This window comes from Pogona vitticeps, chromosome 5 (genome assembly GCF_051106095.1).
Source record: "Pogona vitticeps strain Pit_001003342236 chromosome 5, PviZW2.1, whole genome shotgun sequence".
In the NCBI taxonomy this organism is placed as follows: Eukaryota; Metazoa; Chordata; class Lepidosauria; order Squamata; family Agamidae; genus Pogona; species Pogona vitticeps.
This window is the reverse complement of record NC_135787.1, coordinates 104,401,171-104,425,426: the sequence shown is the minus strand read 5'-3', so window position 1 is coordinate 104,425,426 and position 24,256 is coordinate 104,401,171. Positions and strand designations below refer to the sequence as shown.

The window sequence follows — 24,256 nt, the reverse complement described above, 5'->3', positions numbered from 1 at the left end:
GGATGGATCTTCCTGTTAGGTCAAGTTGAGGGTTGATGGTGGGCTTTGTGACCTGTTTACAGCTATACTGTCTTAGTGGATAGAGCATCAGGCAGGAATTCAGGAGGCCCTGAGCAAGGAACCTAGAGGAGTGAGGAGGACCTTAAAAATAACGTTGTTCTGAAAAGCTTCGAGACCCCCTTGTACCAATAGATAACTACCCATTTTCTTTAAAGATGCTCCAGAAATTATTAATTCCTGATTTTCAATTAATCTATTGATAGGGAAAATGTGTCCTGTGATTTAGGATGTCACACATCAGGTAATGAGTGATCCCCAGGGTTTGGGATCAGTTTCTTTACTTTTCTCCTGGAAGAAGGCTTTTGGTTCACACTATAGGTTTCTTTGGGTATTGTTGCGAAGACTGGTTGTGATGCCAGAGGTTGGAAGTTGGATTTTCCACTGTGCCTTTAGGGAGGAAGAGCTGGCCTGTGTCCCTTTGGGCAAGCTCATCACATGCCAATCAGGGCTTGATAAAGTTGCTTTCTTTGACTGTAGTTCCCACATTTTCCGAACCAGCCTAGCCATAGGTCAGAATCCTCCAATGTCAGAATGAGGTCACAATCTGGTCTGTATCTCTGCAAACTGAGAGGCAGTTAACAGGCTGCCTTCATCTGGTCAGGATGGATCTTCGTGTTAGGTCAAGTTGAGGGTTGAAGGTGGGCTTTGTGACCTGTTTACAGCTATACTGTCTTAGTGGATAGAGCATCAGGCAGGAATTCAGGAGGCCCTGAGCGAGGAACCTAGATGAATGTGGACAACCTTTAAAAATAACTTTATTCTCAAAAGCTTCAAGGCCCCCTTGTACTAATAGATAACTACCCATTTTCTTTAAAGATGCTCCAGAAATTATTAATTCCTGATTTTCAGTTAAGCTATTGATAAGGAAAATATGTCCTGTGATTTAGGATGTCACACATCAGGTAACGAGTGACCCCCAGGGTTTGGGATCTGTTTCTTTGGTTTTCTCCTGGAAGCAGGCTTTTGGGTTACGCTATAACAGGTTTCTCAAAATCAATTTACCTGGGGGCCGCTGTAGGTAGAGTCTGGGTGAGGCTTGGCCCCATTTGATTTTCTGCCAGGGGGAGCAGGAGCCCAAGGAAGCCACCCAGGAGTTTCCTTAGCCCAGCTGGGGCTCCAAGGAGAAGGAGGAGGAGGGGCGCGCGAGCCGTCGCCACCAGCCACGATCCCCTCTGGCTCCTTCTTTACTACCACCACCACCAGCAGCAACAGCAGCAGGATGAAGAAGGGGAGAAGGGAGAGAGTGCTGGTGACTGCCTAGCCGGGGGGGGGGGAGGAGGACATGACATAAAATGTTTTTATAAACCATCACAGAATCACCTTGCCAAAGGAGAAAAGCCCCCATCGGTATCCGCGAAATTAAACAGAACTGGGTGGGCCTTCCCACAAGTGCATGCACGCACACACGCGCATACACACACACACAGGTCCGGCAACCTTACTCTGAGGGGCCCCCTCAAAAAAAGGCATACTCAGCAGCAGCAGCAGCAGCTACCCCCACCATGACTGAGGAGCAGACTTTGCAAGGTGAGCCCAGGCAGCCTCCAGAGCTGAGGCGGCTGGAGGAGGAGGAGGAGGAAGCACTGCTGGGCGCTGAGGCGGCCGTCGGCCGGGCTGGTGCTGGGGTTGCTGAGAGAGAGAGAGCCAGAGAGCTGCTTCCCTGGAAGAGGTGGCAGTGGTGGCAGCTGCTGTTGGCAACTTGGAAGTGCTCTTCTTCGAGGATGGGAGCGAACTCCGCTCTCAGGCATCACTCGGCGGTGGCTCGGGCGCTCAGGGAAAAAGGCCAGCAGTGCGCCTTACTCGCCTCCATCCAGAACTGCAGCCTGCCAGCTGGCAGACAGGCAGGCTGGCTGGCAGGCTGCAGTTCCAGATGTGGGGGTGCAAGAGGCACTGTCTTGGGGGAGAGCCAGCGAATGAGGTGAGGCTTTTTTTTGACTCTTGACAGCAGAGGACGCGTGGGCGCTTCGAGGGGCAGGCAAGGCGGGGGCCACAAACTATCATCTGGCGGGCCGCAAATGGCCCCCGGGCTGCATGTCTGAGACCCCTGACCTACTTCATTCCTGACACCAAGGGCAATGTTGCTAGGACCTGGCCTCCATTTGTTTGTTTGTTTGAAATGTTTCTCATCCATGATTTCTATAATACTAAGTAATATATGGTTGTCGTAGGCTTTGTGGGCTGTTTGGCTGGAATAAAAACCTCCAGAACACAGTCAAACAGTCCACAAAACCTACAACCACTGTCGGATCCCAGCCGTGAAAGCCTTCAAGAATACACTATGTAATATAATTGAAATCTATAGAAAGTTTAATAAATGAAGTTTACAGGCCAGAATACTACTGCATGTAGGTCGAGCATAATCTTCCACCTGTATTCTTCCATACAATCTCCAGCTTGCCATCCAACAAGCCTGAGACAACACCATTTGGATGAACAGTGCTTGTGCTTGTGGAAAGAGGCATTAGAAACTTCTTTGGGCAAACCTGGAAAAAAATTGTGCAAAGTGCTTTGGGAACATGTAACTTGCCCAAGGCCACAGTGGAGAACCAAACATCCAACTTTTAACTCACTGAGCTATTGAGCCAGCAAGGTTTATAAGGGAAAGTCATTCTACAGCTGAAGGGTCATAGCAGAGAAGGCTTTGTGTTATGGTGGCCACCTCACGTCAAAAGATAAGAGTATGGTTCCCAAGCATGGCTCCCAAGTAGCTCGGAAAGTATTTGTGTGAAGGGATGGCCTTTCCGACACCCAGGGGACAAACTGTGGGGATACCAAGCTGTTAAAGATTCTGTAGGTCAAACTATGCACATTCAATTGAATCTGGGAACAAACTAGGAAGCAGTTAATTGATCTGAGCACTGGTAAGATGTATCCCCTCTTACCAAGACCAGTCAGCAATCTGGCTGCTTTGAACTGAGCCATGTTCGCAGTGCAGTGGCCGCTCTTGCACATTCTCAAAAAGGATGACAAATGATGAGACTGATTTGCATGGCATTTAAAAAACAGAAACTGTTCATATTAAATCATTATCCTTTAAACTTAAGCAGAATTATAATACATCTCACCTGAGTGGAAAAAGTGATCACAGGGCAATCTGTGGTCTTGCTATCTAGGCACTCCCTGGAAACATGCAACTTTTAAGATTCTTGCTCATCTTCCTTATGGTCTCTTACGTTTAAACTGCAATTTAACATTGAAACAAAAGGCACCTTCAAAGGACAAACTGCCCTCTGACAGCCCTTTAAATGAAAAAGAGGACATGTGCCCAACCTCTTTCACAATTAGCACCAGGTAGAGAAGACTCCTTGGAAAAGACCTTGATGTTGAGAAAGTGTTAAGGCAAGAGGAGGGGACAACAGAGGATGAGATGGTTGGACAGTGTCATTGAAGCAACCAACATGAATTTGACACAACTTCGGGAGGCAGTAGAAGATAGGAGGGCCTGGCGTGCTCTGCTCCATGGGGTCACGAAGAGTCGGACATGACTAAACAACGACAAAAGTACATTACAGCAATCCAATAGGGGATCTTGGGGGAGAATTACTACAGGTGGCATACAACACTCAAGCTGATAAAAGCTACTGGGAACTGCAGGGGATAATAGCTGGACATCAGCTTCAAAAAGTAGATCAAGAACATTCCAGAGTTATTCACCTGTTTTTAGAGGGAGTTGGACACTGTCCAGACCCAGCCAAAACCCGGGTTGATCAACCACCAACACAACACCACTTTAGCCTTACCTGGATTGAGTATATTGGCCATCCTTCAGTCTAGTACTGGTTGCCACAATCTGTTCAGAACATACATCTGGACAAGCTATAAAGAAAGCATGCAATGTTGTTTCACTCTAAATTTGTGGAAAGCCAAGGTAAAAATAATAAAATCATTGATCAAATGGTGGAGAGAAGCAGATGTTATTTTCCTCCATGCAGAATACCAGCAATAAGCTGAAAACAGAGACTCCAGCTATTTTGCCATTGCAGTAATGTAAGTTTCAGTTAAGAACTGCAATGTTAAGTGTCCCTTCCTCACTTCATGGTGCATCATAATTGAAGTGGCAAATAGTAGAGGTCTTTTGGAAATGTATGAGCAGGGCTTTGACTTCCTGCATGTTCTCACTGATCAATGAGAATCCTCATAAGAGGCAGGCATATAGTGTATTTTTCCATGTATAAGATGCTACTTTTTCCTAAAATCATTATACTAAAAATTGAGGGGCATATTTTACACAGAAGTAAGCTGAGAGAACAAAACAGCACATACTTTGCCTCTGTAAACAGACTTCCTTCAGTCAGGCAGCTTAGCTTTCTACAGTCATGAGCCTTATGGAACTGACGTCAGCTGATGCTGAATAAACCAACTGGAACACACCTCGTTGAAGGTGGAGCCTGTAGGCTCAGATTCAACAGGGACTCCTAATGTCCGACATTCTGAGCCCAGAGGCTGAATACTCAAAGCTAAGTTTTCTTAATCTGGGGGTTTTCATAAACTAAAAAATACGGTATATTTCCTCCCACCTGTTTCATCCATCTTCAAGCATCTTTTAATCTTCCTTGGGGTGACCATGAAATAAAAAAGCAACCACCATCCATAGAACATGTCTTTATTAAATAAGCAAGCAAGCACAGAAGTTTAATGTGTAGTGCTTAGATATTCTTAAAGGTACTAAAAATATAAAAATAAAGTTTACTGAAAGCAGTTTCACTCACAAATATACAAGAATTGCTGCCGGACCACACAATTCAACACCATCTGCTAACAGCTGCACTGACAGACAACTGCCTTGCTCTACCCAATAGAAATGATACCTGTTGCACATTCTTGCTTAGATATATTTCTTTGAGCCATATTAAAGTAGGGCACGTCACCCAGAGACCCATTTCCTCTTTTTAGCAATCCTAAAACAATAAAAGGGGATACAAATGGCTGGCTGTATCCTGCTGCTCCATCAGCTCCACCACTACTAGCTAGAATCTGCGACAGCCTGAAGCCTCCTGCTGCATATTTTCATTTCCAGTGGAGTACCTATGAATTGCTTGTTGTAGCAAGAACAGGTCTTTGTGCATCTTGAAGATTCACACATTTGTTGGAACATAAACTGCCACCTGGCTGTACTGGGGAAAGTTTCTCAAGGAGAAACAAACACCAGGGGTGACCATGTTTTGGTTACAAGGAAGAAAAATAAAATCCACATCATAACTATCACAAAATGGATTGGGAATTTCCCTTAATAAGGTTAATTTGTTTATACCTTGTGTCTTACTACTGTATATTGTTAGCCTGTTTCCCCGAAAATAAGACCTAACCTGAAAATAAGCCCTAGTATGATTTTTTCCTACCCCAAAAATAAGCCCTAGTTAAGTAAAACCCCGCCCTCCACCCTTGTGCAGCAACCAGAAGAAGATGACATGACTGCAAAATAAAACATCCCCTGAAAATAAGCCCTAATGCATTTTTTTATCAAAAATTAATGTAAGACCCCGTCTTCGGGGAAACACGGTATTATTGTTTCAGATGTGTCTGAACTTTTTGTACAGTTAAAGTAGCCGATGAAAGGAAGCCTACCTTTTGCCATACACAGGAATAAAGGTTTATTGAAGATCACATGCAATAATTTTGAGTCAGTGTAAGTCATGTAGGCAGAGGGTGATTGTGCCGCAAGAGAATGATCAGGAAACAGACAGTGGGAGAGCTGATTTCACCACTACACCAAGAATCTGCAGGTTACAATTTGGCATACCTATTCCCACCCATGCCTGTTGGAGCAAGCAGGACACACACATTCCCCAAAGCATCTGGCCAAAGAGGCTAGGCAATAAAAGCTGGAGGACAAATGTTTCAGGACTAAAATAGGGCTATATAGTAACAATTTCTGCCTCGACTGAGTTGCCTGTGGCTTTCTAATGCTTTAATAAAGTAGAAAAAACAAAACATTGATTCTCCTATTAAAAGGCAAACGGCTGAAGGTTATACACAAATATATAATAAGCACATACCATGATTGTAATTCAGATGGTACCTTTTGAGTTGTGTTCTGTATGCTGTTGTCTTGAATTTCTATCAGAGGGAATGCCAAGGCATATTTACTTGAAGATGCTACAGCATACATATATACCAACTACACAGTTCTTACAGAGATGGTCTTCAAATATGGAGTTTGAATAGAAAGTAAAGAGCAATTCCATAGGGGTTAAGCTCTCCCTATACCAGAATTTTACATGTAACAAAGACAGAACCCTTCCAACTGGACCAGTCCCATTTCAACTGGGAAGTGTCTCTGAAATGCAGTGTGCCCTTGAAGGGTTGAGGCTAGGCCCACATGTGCCCATCCCTTCATTTTACTTGGTAATCATGGGAGCTGTATTATCATCATCTTGGGGATTGCCAGCAGAAGGAAGGAGACTCCTCCTGGTTAGCTACAGCCTAGAAAAGTTGTGCTGTTTGGGTTTTATTAGTTTCAGACAATAAAGATTTAGTAGCTTGCCAGCCCAATTGTGGAACTAAGTCTGTGTTGGTTCTCATAGGACAACCTACACATCATTATTATTTCTTCCAGAGATGTGATGTCCACAAGACTTTTATAGTGCTTATAATTGGTTCACACCACAGTGCTAATTTACACACTGAAAAAATGGGTGTTATGGGTTTAACGTGATACACCTTCAACCTGGTTTGTACTGAAGAAACAAACATAGATATGAGAATGAATGGATGTTCTAGCTCCTAAGAAATCTTCAATCAGAAAAAGTGATTATTTGAGGAAACAATTCTAGCCTAGCTCTGTCTTCTTGGCATGACAGTTCCCCCTCCCCAACTGACAAGGTATTTGCACATGCTTCTTAAATGTAAAGGTGACTTCAGGCATATCCCAGGCCCCCAATTGTAGTCTGAAGTGGGGCAGTCCAGATTCATATTTTATTACCTTAGTGAAGTTGACATGTCACTCATAATTCAAATGTTTATTGACATTTGTTGTTCAATTGACATTTATGTATGAAATCCTACAACTTAAAATAAATGCTGGCTGCATTAAAGGGCTTTGATTGGGAAGTGGAACAAGAACATTTTTAATTTGTCCTATTTAATTAGAGGACCTGGCACCATTAGTCTTTGAAACAGAATACTTTTGTTTTGCCCCTGGTTTCACAGCTCTGTGAGAAGCAAAAGCGAAGGCAAACCCAATGCAGGAAAACATCCCTCTCTCAAATGAGGAAGTGACCATTTCTGAACTGCTTTCATAGTTCCCACTTTAACAGGGCTTGATATGCAGCAATTAGCATATAATGATGTTTAGCTTCATGTCACCTGTTGTTTCCTGAATATCACACCTATGTTAAAAGCACAGGCCCAGATAAAACTATTTTTTCTAGGGACAGCTGAGAACCTTTGTCACAGCTGGAGGTTCTACAGGTGCTTTCTCGAATCATAGAATAGTGAAGTTGGAAGCAGCCTATGATGCCATCAAATACAGCCCCCTGCTTGATGCAGGAATACAAATCAGAAGATATCTGCCAGGTGGTTGTCTAAGTAACTGGTTCCACTGGAAGGATTCAGCAATATCAGACACATTTATATTTTTCACCGTTCTACAACAGCATCTGTCCCATATAAAAAATCTGTCCCTCCCTTTCCTATTTTTTTCTTTTCAAGAGATGTTCATATATGACTTTTTAAAATGCCAATAAGTGTATGCCCACCCATGTGTGCTAGAGTTTTTTTGCCTCCTTCTTGCTGTTTCGAGGAATTAAATCTCTAAAACTTCCATCTTATAGTACCTTCCTGTAAGTTATTCCACTGAACCAACAGGTGATTATTTCCTCATAAACGAGCACCCAATTGTATTGGGAATGGGACGCATGTGCATACACTGACCATTGTAAATGCACAAAAATGCACATGACTCTAATTATATATCTAGCATAGAGATGTTGCTGAACCAAGAGGCAAGCGAATATTGCACAGTGAAGTTCAATTGATTGTGTGTGTAGCCATTAAGTTGCTCAGTTTTCTTTTGTTCAAAGGAAGATAATCCATTCACTAACATGCCCTGCTTCAGAAGCCACTGCAGAAGAATGGCAGCACAAGTGACTGACTGCCAAATACAATAGGCTGGACGCAGCCTTCAGCAAAGTATGATGGACGTGAAAGGAGGAGCGTGTGTATTGTGCATCAGAGCAAGAGATATCCAGCTGATGCTCCCTAGGTTAATAATCTTGACTGCAACAAACCCATTTATGTGCCATTGGTTTTCATTCCCTCCAGAATAGTGTCATTAATACATTTAAGGAAAACGACATTTCATCTTTTATATGTTAGAATGTGGGGATAAAGCAGTAAAAGCGATCACAACAGCTTAAACCCTAAGGCAATGTTTTCAGCCTGCAATCTATTGCCCCCCACATGAATGTCTGCCTAGTTCACTTAACTGTTCTTAGGTATCCATTGAAAACCTTCTGTAAACAATTTAAAATAAATCATCAATGTTGGTCTGGAAAGGTAAACATCCCTAATTGCATATATAATACATACTTTACATGGCAAGAATGCATTCATAGCAGCCAAGTATTCAGCCAAGGAGAATTACATTATTTTTTACAGTCTGCTTAGATTCTCTATGGGCACAATGCACTGGGAAATTATCCTCTACAAGCCTTATGAACAAGAACTGTACAAATGTTGGAGCAACTGGTTGATATAGCTCTTCAACCACCGTAGGCTAAAGCAGCTAAAAACTGCAGTCTAACAGCATCTGAAGGACTACGGTTGCCCACCTCTGCTTCATATCCTGACTGCAATCTTTCCAGAAGCATCTCTTTAACCACACCTGCTAGAACAATGCTGAACCAGTCAGACCTCTGGCCAATCTGGCAGGACTCCTCTGAGGTTTACAATCCTAATGCATGGTGCCCTTTGGGTTCTTTTTTTTCTTTTTAATATTGATACACGCAACAGGTACAGTGTTTTGTCCAATAAGTAATAAATGAATGCAGAAAGCACTTCTAGCTAAGATCTAGCTAGCATTTTTGTTTTCTTTTTCTACAAACATGCATTTTTTTGTTTTTGTTTTTTATAAATAAAAATCAAATGTGAGGTCACACTTTCCCATCTTCTGCTTGTAAACTAAATCAAATTTCTCATTCATGGAAACAGTGAAGATGTCTTTCCATAGCCCAACTCTTCCTGAAAAGAGAGAGAGAGAGAGAGAGAGAGAGAGAGAGAGAGAGAGAGAGAGAGAGAGAGAGAGAGAGAGAGGAAACAAAAGTTAGTGTGATAATCATTATTCTGATATAGCACAACTGTGTTTTGCTACCAACAATGGTTAAGTCCCCTCTTGCTAAGTATTGTAAAATCCCATGCAAATCTCTGGCCTATCTTTGAGCAGCTACAATTCTTCAGAGTAGAAAAATGTCTAATGTTGTAAGAGCCAAAGGGTGTCTAGAGAAAGGCCTGTATTGCAGATATGTTAGGAGATGCAACACGTTTCTGGCTCCGTATGCAGAGACACACAGTAGCCCCTCCACGGCTTTCTTGTAAGAGGAAACTCAGCTACGTAGTGTCAAGCAATAGTCAGTGGTTTGTTTCCCAGCTGCAGCACAAGTTCTGAGTGCAACACTTTCTCCAGTTGCAGTGCTTTATTACATGGTGCACTTAGGGCCATCAACAGAATGGGCAGCCCCAGTGTCTCGGAAGATGGCCACCAAACAGATCAATAACCTGTCCCTTTGAGCTCAAATGGAGCCAAAGAGGTTTAGCTCAATCCCCATCAGTCTCTATATGCCCCCAACCCCCCTTGCGTTGTGTAAACAAATATACAGAAATAAATACATTTGGATTCTACTCCTCAATGAAAAGGCATGTGCTGGACAAACTGTTGCGAGAGACAAAACTCTGAACACCCCATCTGGCTGCCCTGAAGCCCATGGAGATACATAAAAGAGCTTTCTGATCTGTGGCCTTTGTCCGGAGGAATTATAATATTAAGTCTACTATTTTCAGTTCTTCCTAATAATATTTTAGGGACATTCTATGAATTAACTGCACTTCTGCTGATGAAGAGTTGACATAGTATTGTAAGTAAACATCTCTGGTTGAAATCTGAACAACCTTCAGCTCAGTGGCAAGCCACCATCACCTGAACTTCTTCTATCTACATGATGGAGATAATAACGTGGTGTGATATTACAGGGCTATCATAATAATTAAGTCTCACGATGTGACCTTTAGCCTCTTTCACAGGGTATCCCAGGGAGAGTCAGATCTTGGAAAGACTGGCCAGAATAAAAAGGGACAATGTATTTTTGACTGCCTAGAGAGATTTTCCCATTCATTCTGCCTCACCATGTCCATTGAGGTCCACACTTGCAGGAAAATCCATGAATCTGAAAATGGAAGCCCTGTTGAATGCATCTGGGTAAGAATAAAAGGAGAGAGAAACAAAATGATACTGTTTTGGGTATATACTACAAACTGCCCAGCCAACTGGCAGATAAGGATGAAACTTTCCTAAAACAGATTACAAAACTTTTGCAAAGGTGAGCCAAAGTAGCTAAAACTTGAGTCATTTCACAAACCATTGAACTACCCCTAATGTTGGCTGCAAGTCTGCTAAGAATGGAATGCTCAATACATTTTTATCTTCCTGACAATGTCACCTTGCAGACTGTGGAAATAGGGGGGAAAAGGGATTTGTTACCCTACATGCAGGAGCAGCTTATGGACCAAGTACCCAAAAAAGCCCTAAATTTAAAAAAAAATTGGAGTAAGATACTCAAATATCCTCTTAGACCATGGCCTGATTATGCCTGGATGTAATCCTGGCTAACAGAAGAGAACTGTTTTGTTGTGATGGGTACCTTGGGAGAAAGTCACCATGTCATCTAGGAGATCATGATTGCAAAAGATGTGAAAACCAACCTAGCCAATTTATGTACTCTAAAGATTGGGTAGCTTCCCATGCCAGAAATAACAATGGAGAAAATGGGTCAAAAAAGACAGGAGACTCTGAACATGAAATGCTGAAGGCACAGTCAAAAAACTAATCCCCTGAGGAAGAAATGTAAGAGACATCTAAAGAAGCAGATGTGGCTGAACAGGGAGCTCTCTGGTGAGTAGAATCTTCCAAAAACGACATATAGGAGACAGAAGGAGGGGCAGATAACTAAGGATGCATTCAACAGAGTAGCCAGAACATGTAAGGCAGTGATCAGGAAGGCAAAAATCACAGAATGAGCTGAAGGCTCGGAAAAGATGATAAATAGAACAAAACAAGCTTCTTCAGCAATGCTCACAGTGCAGAAGAACAACATTAAAGATCTGCAGCTTTCTATAGAAGGCAAAATAGCAGGGTATACTATGAAAGATCAATGACTAGATAACAGCATGGGTTTAGCAAGTTATGGGTTTAGCAAGTTATGCCAATGCAACCTTTTCTCTTCTTTTCACATGGTTACTAAGGTGGTATATGTAGGGTATGCTATGAGTGGCCTGAGGGAGGGCAGATTTCTTACCTTTAATGGTGTATGAGCAAGAGAGCATGTTTAATGGCGCATGAAACTCTCTAATCCTATTTCTTACCCTAACCTGAGAAATTAGAGAGCCAATCAACATTGCATACTTCCACACTATTAGAGAGCAGGCCGGGTAGGTGGGGCTCGTCAGCCATGGAAGGCAGCCCACCTAGGAGAAGGAAAACTCCGACTTTAAACCTCCACTGCCTTGTGGCTATATCCACTTATGGAAAGGGCTTCAGGAGATAACCTCGAGGAAAAATCCGGAGCCGGAGTCCCGGAGGCACTTTGTGTCATTCTGCCAACTCCTGCGACGTTGCTGGAGCCAGTTGTATTGGCTCTTGCCTTTCCACTGGACCATTTCAGCGACGTGGAGAGGGGGGATTTTCTGCTTGGGTAACAGCCTATCCTCCATATTATTTTACCCAGGCTTCGTGCTCTGGAGAGGACACTCCAGCTTCGCATACAGCGTCGAAACAACACGGGAAGTAGCAGTTACCGGTTATAAGTCTTTGCTCAATTGGCGTAGAGCAGGACGCCAGGGGCTACTTCTGACGGTGGGAGAGGTCATTGCACCTCACTAGGTAGATACCGCCCGCCTTAAGCTGGGCAGCCCCCAGCCAGTAAGGTGCTACCTCGCCACGGTCTGTTAACTTCACGGGGTGCGTGGGGTTTAGGGTCAAACCCGACAAGCAGATCGATAACCGTGCACCATGCAACAATCGTAAGAAAACTTCTGCCCTAAAGCTGGGCACCTGGAATGTACGGACAATGACCCCTGGCTTCCATGACTACGGCTTTCCTAACGACCTGCAAGAAATAGACGATGTGCGCAAGACAGCTGTCATTGACATGGAACTGAGTAGACTGCAGATGGACATTGTTGCCCTCCAAGAGACAAGACTGCCAGACTCGGGATCTGTCAAAGAAAAAGACTTCTCATTCTTCTGGCAGGGAAAACCATCGAATGAGACCAGGGAATATGGTGTTGGCTTTGCAGTCAGAAATACTCTTCTGAGATACATTGTTCCACCTACTGTGGGGAGCGAAAGAATCCTGTCTCTGCAGCTCCACTCATCAGCAGGACCAGTAACCCTCATTAGTGCATATGCACCAACACTGTCATCCACTCCAGAAGTGAAAGACAAATTCTATGATGATCTGGCAGCTACCATCAAAAAAGTCCCTGAAAGAGAGGCACTGTTCATTCTTGGAGACTTTAACGCTAGAGTTGGGGCTGATCACAACTCCTGGCCCACTTGTCTAGGCCGTTTTGGCATCGGAAAGATGAATGAAAATGGCCAGCGCTTGCTGGAGTTTTGCTGCTATTATGGTCTTTGTGTCAGCAACACATTCTTTAACACGAAGCTGCAACACAGAGTTTCCTGGAGACATCCAAGATCAAAGCATTGGCATCAGCTCGATCTAATCCTCACTAGACGTTCCAGCCTTCCTAGTATTACGATCACACGCAGTTACCAGAGTGCTGATTGTGATACTGATCATTCCCTGGTAGGTAGTAGAGTAAAACTGCAAACAAAGAGAGTATATCACACGAAAAAGGAAGGAAGACCACGTATTGACATCAGCAAGACTTGCGATCAAAGAAAAGTGAGGGATTTTGCCCAAGCACTTGAGGAAGCCCTTCCAGGTCCGGCTAATGCAAATGCACCTGAACGATGGGAACACTTCAAGAACACTGTCTATAACACCGCCTTATCCACCTTTGGCAAGAAGACCAAAAAGATGGCTGACTGGTTCGAAGCCCATTCAGAGGAGTTAATGCCAGCCATCGAGGATAAGAGAAGAGCTCTAGCAGCATACAAAGCCTGTCCTAGCAAGTACAACCTGCAAGCTCTTCGAGCTGCTCGCGGCCAAGTGCAACAGGCAGCCAGGAGATGCTCCAACGATTATTGGCTCCAGCTCTGCTCTCAGATACAGTTAGCAGCGGACACAGGTAACATCAAAGGAATGTATGACGGTATCAAGCAAGCCTTAGGTCCAATACAGAAGAAATCTGCTCCCTTGAAGTCTGCTACAGGTGTGCTCATCCAGGACCGAGTACAGCAGATGGAACGCTGGGTACAGCACTACTCCGAGCTATATTCCAGAGAGAATGTAGTAACCGAAGAAGCATTAAATAACATTGAGTGCCTGCCTGTCTTGGAAGAGCTAGACAGCGAACCAACCCTAGCAGAAATAAATGCGGCCTTGGATTCCCTCGCCTCCGGCAAGGCACCTGGAAGGGACAACATCCCTGTTGAAGTGCTGAAATGCTGTAAGGAGATCATCACCACCGAACTGTATGAAGTCTTTCGTCTCTGCTGGAGGGAAGGTGGAGTACCACAGGACATGAAGGATGCAAACATTATCACATTGTACAAGAACAAAGGAGACAGGGGCGACTGCAATAACTACCGTGGCATCTCTCTTCTTAGCGTGGTAGGGAAGCTGCTTGCCCGCGTTGTGCTGAAGAGGCTCCAGGTGCTTGCAGACAGAGTCTATCCAGAATCACAGTGTGGATTTCGAGCCAATAGATCCACCACTGACATGGTATTCTCCCTCTGACAGCTGCAGGAGAAATGCAGGGAACAACAACAGCCACTCCTTGTGGCCTTCATAGACCTTACAAAAGCATTTGATCTGGTTAGCAGGGACGGCCTTTTTAAAATACTTCCCAAGATTGGTTGTCCACCTCGTCTCCTCAACATCATCAGATCTTTCCATGAGGGAATGAAAGGCACTGTAGTTTTCGACGGCTCAACATCAGACCCCTTTGACATTCGAAGCGGAGTGAAACAGGGCTGTGTCCTCGCACCAACACTTTTTGGGATATTTTTTGCTGTCATGCTGAAGCATGCCTTTGGAACTGCAACCGAGGGCGTCTATCTCCGGACTAGATCAGACGGAAAGCTCTTTAATCTTTCTAGATTGAGAGCAAAGACCAAAGTACAACTGAAATGCATGCGGGACTTCCTCTTCGCAGATGATGCAGCCATTGTTGCCCACTCTACCGAAGACCTCCAACAACTCATGAATCGTTTCAGCAAGGCCTGCCAAGACTTTGGACTAACAATCAGCCTGAAGAAAACACAAGTCATGGGCCAGGGGGTGGACTCACCTCCTTCTATTACCATCTCCACAAAAGAATTGGAAGTTGTTCATGACTTTGTGTACCTCGGCTCAACCATCTCTGACACCCTCTCTCTAGATGTCGAGTTGGATAAACGCATTGGCAAAGCAGCCACCATGTTCTCTAGACTCACAAAGAGAGTATGGCTCAATAAGAAGCTGACGACACGTACGAAGATCCAGGTCTATAGAGCATGTGTCCTAAGCACACTCCTGTACTGCAGTGAGTCCTGGACCCTTTGTGCACGGCAGGAGAGGAAGCTGAACACCTTCCATATGCGTTGCCTCCGACGGATTCTTGGTATCACCTGGCAGGACAAAGTTCCAAACAGTGTAGTCCTAGAACGAGCTGGAATTTTCAGCATGAATACATTACTGAAGCAGCGACGTCTACGTTGGCTGGGGCACGTCGTGAGAATGACCGATGGTCGGATTCCAAAGGATCTCCTGTATGGAGAATTAGTGCAGGGAAAGCGCCCCAGAGGGAGACCACAACTGCGATACAAGGACATCTGCAAGCGAGATCTGAAGGCCTTAGGAATAGACCTCAACAGATGGGAAAACCTGACATCTGAGCGTTCAGCCTGCAGGCAGGCACTGCATCACGGCCTCTCCCAATTCGAAGAGACCCTTGCCCAGCAGGCCGAGGCAAAGAGGAAGTCACAAAAGCAGCAAAATCAGGGAGCCAGACAGGGGACAGATTGGATTTGTCTTCAGTGTGGAAGGGACTGTCACTCTCGAATTGGCCTTCTCAGCCACACTAGACGCTGTTCCAAATTCTCCATACAGAGCACATTACCATAGTCTCTCGAGACTGAAGGATGCCTATGAAGCTATCGACATGGTGTGTCTTGATTTCAGGAAAGCACTCACAAACTGTCCCATGATGTACTAGGAAAAGCATATGTAAAAATAGTGGCTCAAAAATACTATTGGATCCATAGATGGTTGAACAATTGTGCAAACAATTGCTCATGAATGGCTTGGTATCAACTCAGAGGATGATCCTGACTGGAATGCAACAGCGGATTGTCCTTGGGACCATGCTGTTCAACATGTCTTTAAATAATCTGCATGAGACTATACGGGGATACATATAAAATCCACAAATAACAAGAAACTAGAGGGTTTTTTAATATCTCAGAAATCAGACTCAAACAGCCTTCACATGGTGGAACACTAGGCAACAGCTAATAAAACAAGATTCAGCAGAAATGAAATTAAAAGCCCACTCTTAAGGATTTAAGTGTCTCAGTGCATCACAAACTGAAAATCAGCAGTGTAATGTGGCTGCTAACAAAAGCTGATGGCATTACTAGGAAAATAGTGTTCAGGTCACAGGATGTTTTTTTATCTGTTCTGTGTTAAGCAGGCTACACAACAGCTGGATAGCTCAGTGGTTTAGGTCTCTAGCTGAGGAGCCAGATGTTCGGAGTTTGATTCCCTTCTGTGACTCCTTGACAGAGGCTGGACTCATTGATCTATAGGGTCCCTTCCAGCTCTGCAGTTCTAAGATTATTAGATTTGTGTATTGTGCAATTCTAGATGGCACATTTTAAGAAAGAGACTGGCAAACTACAGTATAGCAGAGCCACAGAATGATAAACAAAATGATGTTGAGTTGAGAAACCAAGTCCTATGAGAAGAATTTATGTGTTGGGTATGACTAACATGGGGAGGAGCTGGCAAAGTAAACATGATAGTTATCTTCAAATGTCTGAAGGGCTACCATGCAGAAGATGGAAAAGACATAGGTACAATTTCCACTCATCATCCAAGCATTATCCCAAGCCCCCATCATATACTTCCTCTGACCTCTGAGATTCCTGATGTTCAGCCAAGTGCCAAACCTTCCACCCACCACATCCCATGATTCAAGCCTCTGGCAATGAAGATAGCCAGGGAAAAGGCTAGAATTGCCAGATATTGGAACATTTCAAGAGCATAAAACCACATGTACTACACACACACAAAAGCTGGAGGCTTATAAGCTAGGTCAGGGCTAGAGATGGACCTGCACTGTTACCTGTCTTCCTAAAGCTTCGGTGATAACTGCGGTCCAGTTTGATAGGCTAAAAGCAATGTCACTCCAAGACACAGTGAGGTTCATATGTCTAATGTATATGCAGAGGGAGGCACTGTATCTTCCTTTTGGATTGAGTTATGACATGTAAGCAAAAATAATAAAACCAAATATATTGGCTGCCTCCATACTACATAAATGCTAAGTATGAATCTCTCTCTCTCACTGGCAACCAATTTTTACCTACGTTCATGGAGAGTCAGTCAAAGAGCTACCCACCTGGGTTCACGATTTGATTTGTGAAACTGTGACTTGTGATAGGACATAGAGCAAATATAAGGAACATTAGCTAACCAATGGCCTGATATTCACAGCAACTTGAAGGTTATCTTCTGAGTAACGATCAATGAACTAAAAAGGGGAAAAATTAAACAAAACCAACATAAAGCAAAATAATAAGGAAAATGTAACGGATGACAAATTAAACATAGCATTGGACTAATTTCAGGATACTGGGTACAACATTTTGAATCACAAAACTAAACTTTTAAAACACAAGGCACATTTTGGGCAGGAAAGAAAATTACTATGAATGCCAGAAAGCAAAATAAAAGAATTTAAAATATGTGGGTAAAAAGCAGACAATGAACAAGTCAAAGAATGTCTACAGCACTTGAGGTTAATGTTGGAAGAGGGCCGTTCAGGATGAATACTCAGCACCCAGCACAAAAGGGCAATTGATCTCAGCCAATTAAATGGAGCAAGGAGAACAAAAGGACCAGACAGGACTACAGAGGTAAATCATTTTGCCCTTCAGATTCCTTTGCCTGGAGACAGTCAAAGGAGACAGGAGATGCTGTACCTACCCTGCACACACTCACCATATAGTAAGACCCCTGTATCCTTGGGGGATCAGTTCCAGACCCCACCCCCACAGATGCTGATAAGTATGGATTATACCAAATGCTATTTTACTAGAAAATGCTATACATGGCATGGTTTCTGGCTCCCTCTAATGGCCTGATGATAACATACTGGAAATATATTTCTCTAGCTAATGTTATACACAGCATGATCTCCGACTCCCTCTAGTGGCCTAACCTGGTAACTTCAGCTTTAGAAATATATGTATTTCTAGTTTTTTTTTTTCCTTTTAATATTTTTAAAGGTTTTAAGCCATGAATAAGTGAATCAGCAGAGACTGGTCCTGCAGATAAGGGGGTCCTACTATATTTTCATTTCAAACAAATATGTTTTTGCCAGTGATTTGTGGAACCAAACAAATAAATACAAAATTTGTTGAGGCAATGTCACCTAGCAACACTGCCAGTACAATGTATTGGAACACAGAACTGCCCCATGACAGAGAAAGCAGAGGATGGAGGGTCTAATTTTGAAGGCAAAAAGGGGTGCTTGAATGAGAGAATCTGGCCATTCACTCCCATCCATAGCCTACCTCCCTGCTGCCTCTTTCTATGCATTTTTCTCTCAGCTAGGGCTCAAGCATTGGAAATGTCTTTAGTAGAGGGAAAGTGTGGGGAGAGAGGTATGTGGAGAGACAAGCAGAGGTTGAAATAATAAAATAAAATATTTCAATTTATTTTATTTTATTTTCAGTATTTATTTTCAAAATGGTTTCCAGTGGCCATGTTGGGTAGGGGTTTATAGGAGCTGTACTCCCAAAACTCCCCCCCCCACAAGTATGGGAGATGTGCCACTGTGAGCAGGAGGACTCAACTCTTCTCACTCGTATGCCATCCTTCTGCTTTTTCAATGTGACAGGGGCAGTTCACAGCTAGGTGAGTATTCTGCATTCACCACTCTGAAAAAGCTCATGGCTGTCTCCAGTACAAGAGGTTAGGTGGCAACATGCTTGTTCCCTCTGTCTGCACTTTATAACAAAGTTCAATCTCCAACTGCCCTGACAACCTTTTTATTTTAAGGTACCGTATTTGCTGGCACACAAGGCGACCGGCCGTATAAGACGACCCCCCCAACAGGAGGAGGAGGAAGAGGGGAAACGGGCGGGTGGCAGGCGAGCGAGCGCGCGGCTGGCTCGGCAGGGCGGGGCGGCGGGCAGCCCAGCGGCGGTTCAGGCATGGCAGCGAGAGTGCAAGGAAGAGCGGAAGAGGCTGAGCCGGCGGTGGCAGGAGGAGGAGGAGGAGGAGGAGGGAAACGGGCGAGTGGCGGGCAAGCGAGCGCGTGGCTGGCTCAGCAGCGCGGGGCGGCGGGCAGCCCGGCGGCGGGCTCTGGCCGCTCAGGCATGGCAAGCTGTGCTTCCCTCCCTCCATCCAGACCCCCTGCCTGCCTGCCCGCCTGCCTTCCTCCCCAGCCAGCATGGCCCGCGTCATTCAGTGCACCCGGCGTACAAGATGACCCCCCCCCACTGGGAGGCATGTTTTTGGGGCCCAAAAAAGTCATCTTGTACGCCGGCAAATACGGTAACCGATACATTCAGAAGAAACATGGGTCACGGCTCTTCTGGTGACAGGGGCTGCATGGTTGAATGCCCTCAAGGTTAAAAAAATAAAACAAAGCAAACACTGGTAAGTAAGTACTGAAATAATCTAGAATTGAGAACTGTCAGAGAGCAATACTGTGTTTTAATGCTGAGGAGCATTCAAACATGCACTTGCCTCCCCATCTGTGTTCTGATGTGTTCTGGTCCTTTTAAGATTACACCACAGTCTTTTGAATCTACTGTATAAATTAAGCATTCTTCGCAGAAACCAAGCGGGGCCAAAGATGGCGGTAGCACTTCCATCACAAACGCCACACATGGAAATGCTATGATTATGGATTGCCTCTAAGAGTCATGAAATTGACAGTCCCTCCCTTCTCCTTCCATCGCGCTTTACAATATACCTCTCACAGGCATACCTCTGCCAATGGGAAGGGCCTCTGCATTGCAGCACTGGTCAATGAGCTGGTGACAATGTTCCACCATAGATTCCAACTGTGCTTTGTCATACGAGATGCCCAAGAACCTTGCCAATTTTTCAACCATAGTTGCCAGGTCCTGCCAAGAAAAAAAAAATAAAGGTTATATACCCAGGCAGATAAAGAGATTGGGGGGGGAGAGGGGAGAGGATGTTGGGAAGAATAAAATGCCACTTCAAATATCTACATTTTTTTTGCTGCACAACTATAAGTAACACAAACAACAGCCCAGACAAAGCTGAATAAGAGTCAAAAAGTCATTTGTGTGTGTGTGTGTGTGTGTGTGTGTGTGTTCTTCTGCGATCTCTCCTGCCTTACTGCCAGCAGTGTGCCTTACAGTGCAGCACTGTAAATTTGTATCATTTTATTTAAAGTATTTTTGACTGTTTGATCCAAAGCCAATGTGAGTTTATCAATACAATATTAAAAACAACGTAAATTATGAAGAAGCAAATGAAATAGGCACTCTGAGCAGAAAATTACAACGGAAAAAAAGAGAAACCTCCAACAAAAAAACAGTAACTTTATATAAGAAGAGTGGAACTGCAAAACCAGCTCATAACAATTAGAAGCAGGGGAGAAACAAAGACAGTTTAATGTGTTGTCTAAAAACTTAATAAAGAGATTTTAATGGCATATCTGTTTTGAGAGAGGGTTTCCCTCAATCACGTCTGCTTTTAAAATCATATTTATTACATTTGATTGATCTGAGTAGATCTCCACCATTTAATATACTACCACACTGCAAAAACTGTCACCACACAAAACATTGCCAGTCACAAACCTCTATTAAAGGATGGGGCACAATTCAACTAAACAAGAAAGTTGGAAAGAGGTTTTTTTCTTTTCTTCTGGATGTCTCTGTTTTCAAAGAAACTGGAAAATGTCCATAGAGCAGGGGTCCCCAACCCTCGGACTGCACACCAGTACTGGCCTGTGTCCTTGGAAGGACTGGGCCAGTGAGACAGATTTTTGAGGGCCAAAGGAACACATGCACGCACTCCTGCATGCATGCACACACACACACCTCCCACAAGCATGCAACCCCCCACATGCACGCACAGATGCCTGCCTCTGCACAAATGCATGGACACATGCCTGCCACCGTCACCCGGTCCTTGGTGTCAAAACAGTTGGGACCCACTGACATAGAGAACCAACGAAAAGGATTAGAGGGGGGGACTTTACCTTGTGCATATCTTCATACTTGAGAAAGAGTACATTGGAGTCCATGTGATGTTGCCAAAATTCCTGCACATGTTCAAACCATGAACCATATCCTACTGCAAAAACAGGTTAAAAAACGTAAGTTAACACACTAGGAAAATTATCTCAGTCATCCAGAATTTTAATATGTTCTAGAAGATTAAAATCAGAAACAAACAAATCGAATTTTGTTGCCTTGTTTTCTAGATGCCATTCATTTATCCCTAATGAAAACTGTAAAGAGAGGTGCATCTGCAACCCTGAATATATAAGAGGTAAAAGAAAACAAAAATCATTCTACCATAAATGCAGAGGAGTAAGTCTCTTTCATGTTATCCTTCCTTTTACTTTTTTAAGAGGAAGAATCACACAGTTTAGATTCATGTGTGCATAGGCCTCTATATTTATTTGATACATTTTTATCCCCATCATTTTCCAATTATCTGAAAGGAGCATTTATGGCTCCTTTCCATCTACTTTATCCTCACAACAACCCTCTTAGGTAGGTCACAGTGAGAATGAGTGATTGATCCGAGCTCATCCAGTGACTTTCATGGACCACTGGGAAATACAGCTTGGATCTCTAAGGCCCAATCCATGACTCTCACCATTACACCACACTGTGTCTCATACAGACCATCCATCTCGGTACCCATGTCTTACCTTCTAAGAGAAAACTAATACCAAAGGTTAAGCGAATAAGGGTTTCAAAAACATGACTGGCGCCACAGTGCAGTATTCTGCTGCTAATAAGTGATGCAAAACAAAATGTTAAAATATTAAAAGGTACTACTTTATAGACAAAATTAAAATTTCTTACATTTATCATTCATAAATCTCCGGCAGAACTCCTGAAACGTTCCCCTGTAGCTCATTGTTCGTAGGGAGCGGTGAAACTGATAATAAGACACTACCAGATCTTTGGGGTTCCGAGCCATGTATATTACCTAAGAACATGGAAACAATTCAAGTTGCGGAGCTGTTTTGGTTCAGGGTGGGCAGGTTCAAAACATGCAGGCGGCATGTGAAATGAGGTTAGTTCAGCAAATACCTTGGAATTGCCACTGTGTAGATCTGAAGGCAAAAATCGATACGGCAGATGGCTTTTGATGAGTCGAGGCGATGTAAGCTCCTATAAAATGAACAAAGAAAAATACATAAATAAGTCTTTAGCAGTCCCTTTGCTTAACAACAGCCTTGGGCATCTTGTGCTTCAGGTTACCTTCTATGCAGAGATGGCCCCACCCTATAGATTGGTAACCTGCTGTTGGAAAGAACCACAGGATAAATCAAGATTTAGGTGATTATGACTAGGTTAGGAGAAGCTGGCATCTCCTCATCTCCATGGCAGCGCCCCTCTGTCCTGAACCATAGGTACTGTGGTTCTGAGGGGAAATGGAGGGACCCTCCCACCAGTTACTTTCTATGAGGCTACAGTATTATACAGCAAAGAACACCCTGTGGTCAATCAGCAGCAGTAAGCCATGCCACCCTGAAATTCCAAATCATAAGCTGCCCCGCTGCACAGTATGGCATGTACAACAAAGGGAAGCTTTCTGAGGACCAGGAACCACACATGCAAACACCTCTCTGAGGACCATATATTCTCCCCTCTGATTTTTTTTATTAAATTAGAAAGTACTTCTGCACCTTGTAGGGATTGTGTGGTGCAATTTCCCTACAGTCATGCCCCGCTGGATGATTACCCCACTCTATGACAAATTCGCTTTACATTGACATTTTTGCGATCACAAAACAATGTTTTAAATGGGGTTTTTTTTCACTGTGCAATGATCGGTTCCCTGCTTCAGGAACCGATTTTCACTTTACAACGATCAGCAAACAGCTGATTGTTGGGTTTCAAAATGGCCACCGGCTGAAGAAAATGCCCCCCCCCCGCTGTTTTCTAGGACGGATTCCTCACTGTACAGGCACCGAAAATGGCCACCGTATGGAGGATCTTCGCTGGACGAGCAGGTATTCAGCCCATTGGAATGCATAGAAGAGTTTTCAATGTGTTTCAATGGGTTTTTTTATTTCGTTTGACGACGTTTTCACTCTATAGCAATTTCGCTGGAATGCATTAACATTGTCAAGTGAGGCACCACTGAATTTTACAATGCAAAAAATATCTTTATATAGCATCCAGAAATGGATTGTGTCTTCTGTATAGATTTGTTACCGTTTCCCCCCCTTGCTTCACAGTTTGTTACTCAGCTTTTACTCCACTAGAAGAATTCACATCCACCTTATCTGAGCAACAAATTGCTATTTGGGTCTTTCACCTTCTACTTACTGCTGTATCTAAAGTAAATATTGCTCTGCCTTCAATAACTGAAGATACTGAACCAGAAACAAATCAAATCAGATGGCTTTGCACAGCACTGGAAAGTACCAAAACAGAAGAAGTGAGTGAGTAGCAATTTCTCGTGTGTTCCATACTGGTACAATGTGTAAAGGGGGAAATGCAGATATCTTCCTGAAGGGAAATGCATGAATTGTAATAAAAGAGTAAATGAACTCAACTGTCAATAACAACATGTCTATCTTTCTAGTCAATGAGCAAGAAATGACACTGAACAGCCTGCAGCACACAGAGAAAAAGAACAAGAAAAAACAGCACAAGAAATAACCAAAATAAGTGAGTTTTTAAAATACAAGTTGATGAAGAAATTGCCTGATAAATTTAAAAAACAATGAGGACACACACTTATTTGAGAGATATATGAACCCCACCACCACCCCCTTTACATATCCTAATGGAAGCTGAAAAGGGAAAGAAGGAACATCTGTCATTGAATCATTCAGACTTCTTTTGGGGGCATCCAGATACTCTGCAAAGCCATTTCCAGTTCTTCATTTTATAGAATTTAAATTAGACCCTGATTCACAACCCCTTTACTGATGCATTTAGGTAAATGCAGACTTGTCTGAATGCATAATGAACCTTGCAAAATATTGTTGCAGATTGCACCAGCACGGTAATCAATTATGAATCATTTCAAATGTAATGAACTGGCCCATTCACAAAGGTGGGGAGAAAATGAAAGCTAAATAAACAGAGATTTAGGGGTAAAAAAAAAAAATCAAAGGGTCATTGCACTTTCAGATTAGGTTTTACCTTGATGATGTCCAGACCAGGTTGAGGATATTCCAGCACAGGAAGTTGTTCATCTATATTCATTAATCCAATTTCATCAGGGTCAGCGCCTTGGCTCACCAAATATACTACTTCCTGCAATAAACTGGTGCCTGCAAATTAAATAAACATCAGATGAAAGACAACAATACGGCCTCCAAAGGAGCAAAGCAAAATTGTCCACTGCCAGGAGACTGGTACCAAATGTCTCCATTTTTGTAATAAGTCATATCCTTGAAATGTGTATAT

The 24,256-nt window shown here is 43.5% G+C and overlaps 1 protein-coding gene across 4 annotated transcripts in view; it reads right to left on the bottom strand.

The window, feature by feature from the left end:
- Nucleotides 1–4,647: 4,647 nt before the first annotated feature.
- Nucleotides 4,648–24,256, bottom strand: part of SULT4A1 (sulfotransferase family 4A member 1) — a 41,082-nt gene continuing 21,473 nt past the window's right edge. Inside the window, exons 2-9 of one of the 4 annotated variants that reach the window (XR_012087497.2) lie at nt 23,990–24,120; nt 21,920–22,000; nt 21,689–21,815; nt 20,851–20,945; nt 19,603–19,741; nt 17,002–17,133; nt 10,399–10,467; nt 9,146–9,240 (exon numbers count right to left, since the gene is read on the bottom strand). Coding sequence is in view for 2 of the 4 variants with exons in the window: in XM_020788920.3 (XP_020644579.2) it covers nt 9,128–9,240; nt 10,399–10,467; nt 19,603–19,741; nt 20,851–20,945; nt 21,689–21,815; nt 21,920–22,000; nt 23,990–24,120 (755 nt within the window). In the remaining 2 variants the exon portion in view is untranslated. Of the gene's footprint in view, nt 9,241–10,398; nt 10,468–17,001; nt 17,134–19,602; nt 19,742–20,850; nt 20,946–21,688; nt 21,816–21,919; nt 22,001–23,989; nt 24,121–24,256 lie in introns of all 4 variants that reach the window. The other 3 variants (XM_020788920.3, XR_012087496.2, XM_020788921.3) reach the window with 3 other exon arrangements.